Genomic DNA, 5,718 nt, shown 5'->3' on the forward strand with positions numbered 1-5,718 from the left:
TTACTTCTCCAATGCATGAAAGTGAAAAGTGAAAGTGAAGTCGCTCAGCCATGTCCTACGCTTAGCGACCTGATGGACTGCAGCCTACCAGGCTCCTCTGCCCATGGGATTTTCCTGGCAAGAGTACTGGAGTGGGGTGCCATTGCCTTCTCCAACACTGACTATAGTTAACTATATTATACCATATTGCATATTTGAAAGTTGTTAAGAGAGTAGATCTTAAAGTTCTTATCAGGGGGAAAAATTTTTGTAATTACATAGTGTCCTATGTTAGCTATGATTGTTGTGATTATTTTGCAATAAACACAAATATCAGATCACTATGCTGTACACCTGAAACTAATATAATGTGCTAATGCCATTTATATCTCTAAAAAATGAAATGTGAAAAACACTTTCCAAAACAAAAAAACTCTAAATTTTAAGTATATCATATTCAAATTGCAAAAAATCAAAGATAGAGATAATGGGGTTCTGACTTCTACTTGAAAAAGAAGGAAATAAAATGGGGAAAGGAAAGCACCAAAATTCATACCACTCTTATTGTTCTGATCATCAGTTATCTTCCACAAAGACAAAAATCACATCAGGCCATTCTTACAGTTCTACGGTAAGCTAGAAAGTTCTCTTGACTTGACCTTCAAAATGTACCCAGACTAACTATACTCAATATGCTGTAACAACCTATAATAGAAGAGTGTCTGAAAAAGAATGTATGTGTATATATAGAAATGCTGCTGCTGCAAGTCGCTTCAGTCATGTCCGACTCTGTGCGACCCCATGGACTGCAGCCTACCAGGCTTCTCCGTCCATGGAATTCTCCAGGCAAGAACACTGGAGTGGGTTTCCATTTCCTTCTCCAATGCATGAAAGTGGAAAATGAAAGTGAAGTCACTCAGTCGTGTCCGACTTTTCGTGATCCCATGGACTGCAGCCTACCAGGCTCCTCCATCCATGGGATTTTCCAGGCAACAGTACTGGAGTGGGGTGCCATTGCCTTCTCCCATATAGAGATATAGATATAGATAGATTTACTTTTCTGAGTCATGTTGCTGTATACATGAAACTAACACAACATTGTAAATTAACTATACTTCAATTTTTTTAAAAAGACGAAAAAAAAAATTACCAGAACCTGCTCACTTCTGCTGCAGTCTGCATTTTTTTCCATCGTGATCCAAGTGTCATCATTTCTCACTTGAATTACTGTAGAATTTTTGGGTGGATCATACAGAGAGTCAGGTTGGTTTTCTTTTTTCTAACAGAGGGTGCAGATCATAACTCCTCATTACTCAAAACCCTATCTCTTCACATAGCCTATCAAACCTTATGAGATGTGGGCCCTGTTTTCTAGCCAGCTCTCCCTCAGCCTATCCCTGGCTCGCTTTGCTCTAGAACACTGGCCTCAGCCATTGCTCAGTCATCCCTTCTACCTAGAACATTTTGTATCAGTAGCCAGACCCTAAACTCTCCCAGGGCCGGGCTATGCTCTTTCCTTCACCACTGTGTGTGCATTCCACCCACTTGGTTGCCAAAACCCCACAGACTCTAAGGATATGAGTGCAAGTCTCTTGGAAGCAGTGTGTTTGAAAAGAGATTTTTGGTCCAGTGTGTTCAGGGAGATATTTGTAGAAGACATGACTCAAGAGATTATTTCCCAAATCCCTCCAGAGCTCTTGAAATAAAAACCAGATAGAAACCAGTTTCTGCCAGGGTTTTATCCTCACACCTCATTTCTCTCCCAACTGAGTTAGCAGATAGATGGGCCCAGGGGTTGAGCTGTGGGAGTTTGTCAAACTGAAATTTTATTTTTCTTAGACACTCCAAGCACAACGTTAATGTCAGGATCTGAACTGTGCTGGAGTAAAGAGATAAGAGGACCACATCTCTCATTCCTGAGGTCAAGGAAGTCTCCTCAGCTACACATGTGCAAAAAGACTCCCAAGGAAGGAGGCATCTTCCCATAATACGTGTTGTCCTACTCCTTTTAGCCTTTGCACAGAAATCCAGCTTAGCAAAAAGATACACGTGAATATCAGGGAGGGTCCTAAGGAAGTTCAGATGTGGAAAAAAGAAATGAGATGTTTGGCCAGAGGAGAACAAAGACCCAGAAGATCTGTTCCTAGATAAATGACTAGCCACCTCTTTACTGTGCTCCTCCTCATTAGGGAAGATGCCCTTACCCTTTCTCTCCAGGTGTGTATTTCTGCCTTGCCTCTGTTGTAAATAAATAAACTGCTTCTCTCTGTGCTCTCCCACATGTTGTGTTGTGCTAATAATAATACATTTTGTACTTGTTTTTACAGTTTTTACCTCCGTAAAATATTCTTGCTTTCAAATGGGGCAAGATCCAGAGCAACTTTGCTTCTAGCCTCTCTACCCTGGTGGACTAGCATCTAGGATTTCTGGTTTTCATCTAGACTACTTAGGTTCAATTCCTGGGCAGGGAACTAAGGTCCTGCTTCAGAATTGCTAATTGCCACCTCTCTGAGATCAGAACCTTGGTGTTGATGAGAAAGAATCAACCTGACCCCCCACCCCCAAAAGAAATGACACACTTGTAATCTCTTTACCTTTCATGGTGTTATTCTTAGAGGAAGACTAGGAAGAAGTTCTAGTCTTTACACACTGATTCTTATATTTAATGTACAATTTCAAGAAGGCACAAGTCTCTTTCCATTGTTTAATAACAAAAGAAACATGATTCGGTGTGAAATTAATTACTACTATCTGTTTCCTTGACATCTTCCATTCAGTGCTTTCAGATTGCTCAGCTCATAGCTTCATCCCAGCCAGGCAGAGGGTTCAATTTATTCAGAGGAGGAAAATGAGCCACAAAAGAATCTGAGCTTATAGAGGAAGGAGAAGAACAAGAGAGGAATCCCCAGAAGGGTGGGCATGTCTACACTCTCTATCTCCCCTGCATCTTCCACATCTTCTTGAAGGCCCTCATTACCTCCTTGTTCCTCAGGCTGTAAATGAGTGGGTTGAGCATTGGGGTGAGGATGGTATAGAAGATGGAGGTGGCTCGGTCCCCCACTGGAGTCCTAGCGGAGGCTCTCTGCATGTAGCTAAATATGGCTCCCCCATAGTAAAGACCCACCACAGCCAGGTGGGAGGAGCACGTGGACAGAGCCTTCTGTTTCCCCTCAGTGGACGTCATGCTAATTACAGCCATGAGGATCCGGGCATAGGAAGCCACAACGACCCCCAGGGGCAGCAGCAGCATGATCACACAGCAAGCATAGATGAGGTCCTCAAAGAGGGATGTGTCTGCACAAGAGAGACGCAGCACGGCCGGGACCTCACAGAAGAAGTGGTCCACCTGGAGAGAGCCACAGTAGGGGAAGCTGAAGACCATCCCTACATCAATCACACTGTCAGTCACTCCACCCATCCAGGACGCCAAGGACATCAGACAGCAGGCCTTCCAGTTCATGAGCACAGGGTACCGCAGGGGGTGACACACGGCCACATACCTGTCATAGGCCATGACTGCCAGGAGGAAGCACTCAGCTCCTCCTACCATGACCACTAAGAAGACCTGAGTGGCACAGCCACCCCGAGAGATGAACTTACTTCCCGAGAGGAAGTTGGCTGCCATCTTGGGCACGACTGCACCCATTATGGTCAGGTCCATGATGGAGACCTGACTAAGAAAAAAGTACATGGGAGTGTGCAGGCGCCTGTCAGCGTGGGTGAGCAGGAGGAAGAGGATGTTGCCGGCCAGGGCTGCAGCAGAGGCCAGAAGGACAAGGGAAAATAGGAAGAAGTCATATGGTGAATAGCTGAACAGACCCAAAAGGATAAAGTCTGATAGCGAGGTGTGGTTCCAGATGTCCATGGCCTTGACCCTGAGGGAAAAATAAATGAGTAAACATCAAAACGAAACAACTTACCTGGCATCTCCATCATATACGTAAACTGTCTCCTGTTTCTTCTAGAGGACAGCGCCCAGCTCTCTGTCTTATCCCTGTCCTTTCCCTCTACAATGAAATCCTTTTCCTCTCATTTGTCCTCGATGGTTACCAAACAAGATTTGATCCTTATTTCTCTAGAAAACTAGTCAGTATGCCCCCAGAGAAAGGGACCTAAATAATGCAAAGGGAGAGAGAGAAGGGGTTTTAGGATAAATAGCTATAGGTTTAGGAAAAGTGGATACAGATTTAAGACTATGAGAGTATTGGAGTTTTCAATAAAGAGTAGGAGGAGGAAAAGTGTATAACAGATGTAAGAATGAATGCTATTAAAAATATAAGGCTTTAATTTTCCCTTCCCCCATTTTCTTAAAGCATTTACTTCAGAGAAATGTGTAATATATTTGACTCTGGAATGTACACAAACAGTTTAAAAGTGAAATAACCTTCTAGCCAGCATTCAGACCCAGTAGTGTCTTTCTCAAAAACTTGAGCCTCCAATTAAAATAAATTAATTAATTAAAAAAAATTGAGATCCATATCTTTTCAATGCAATAGAGCCCCTACTCCCCCAGCTCTGTAGGAGGGCAGGATCCTAACTTCAGCAGGCACCTTGCTCCAAGTGGCAGAATTCTCTCTTGTCGTAGAATGAGAAAAGTTTATTTTCCTTGAATAAAGCCATTTAACCAACACAGTCACTCCAATTACCAGGTGAATCTAGAATGAACTCTGTGTGCCAAATGGTGCTGTCAAGTCTCTTATTTGAGAACTGGTTACTGTTTATCCTGAGAGCACAAATATAATGGATTATCCTTGCCTGGATGTAGAAAAGAGTGATATTCTTCTGTCTTTGCATTCACTTAGCAGATCACCAATAATGCACATCACATTCTGATTTAATGTTTGTTCAAAAATAAAGCTGTTTTCTTTCTCTTATACCTTTTTGGAGAGGTTTTCAGGGTAGGAAGGAGATTTAGTTTTTGTTATATTTCTAGAGTCAGAAAATTGTGGCAGTGGGAGAGAAATCCCAGGACATAGTGAATTACACAAACTTGCCAGCCCCTAGTGACACATGATAAAGAATTTGCCTGCAATGCAGGAGACTTGGGTTTGAACCCTGGGTCAGGAAGATCTCCTAGATGAGGGCATGGCAACCCACTCCAGTATTCTGCCTGGAGAATATCTATGGACAGAGAAGCCTGGCAGGCTACAGTCCACTGGGTCACAAAGAGTGGGAGATGACTGTGCAACTAAGCACAGCCAGCCAAGGGAGCCAGTGTAAGCTCGGGTAGGTAGATTCCTTGATCAGCACAGGCAGGAACACTGCAGTGACGCAGACACATGTGTGGCAGAGACACAACAGATCTGTCTGCCCACTTTGTCTCAGTTCAGAGGCTGGAGAACAGATGATCAATGATAAAAATTTCCCCAAGAAAACTAGGATTATCATATTCTGGTCTCTGATGCTGATAACATTTGTCACTTGACAGCAAGGAAGTATCTGTGTGTCCAGCCTGACACTATAATCTGAAGCCTGAAGTGAAACTAACTTCACATTTCTCAGTCACTTTCAGTCCCTTATCTGTCAGGTCTTCCCTCACCTGCTTCAGCACCTACCACCCCTATTCCTTTCCCCACAGTTCATCTTTCACTCTGACCTATAAATCTCAACAGAAACGGGTTAAACCCAAGCAATATGCAAGGATTTAGTCCTCAGGGCAATGCGTGAGCAAATGGTGACCCGAGATATCCCCTCACAGACTCTCCTCCAACTCTATAGCTCCAAATAAAAATATGTAGA

At 43.3% G+C, this 5,718-nt stretch overlaps 1 protein-coding gene across 1 annotated transcript; it reads right to left on the reverse strand.

Annotated features, from left to right (window-relative positions):
• Positions 1-2,911: 2,911 nt before the first annotated feature.
• Positions 2,912-3,844, reverse strand: LOC133252095 (olfactory receptor 2M3-like). The gene has a single exon (XM_061424819.1). The coding sequence runs from the start codon at positions 3,842-3,844 to the stop codon at positions 2,912-2,914; it is 933 nt and encodes a 310-aa protein (XP_061280803.1).
• Between the last annotated feature and the right edge of the window lie 1,874 nt (positions 3,845-5,718).

The sequence above is a fragment of the Bos javanicus genome, chromosome 7 (assembly GCF_032452875.1).
Source record: "Bos javanicus breed banteng chromosome 7, ARS-OSU_banteng_1.0, whole genome shotgun sequence".
Taxonomy (NCBI): Eukaryota; Metazoa; Chordata; class Mammalia; order Artiodactyla; family Bovidae; genus Bos; species Bos javanicus.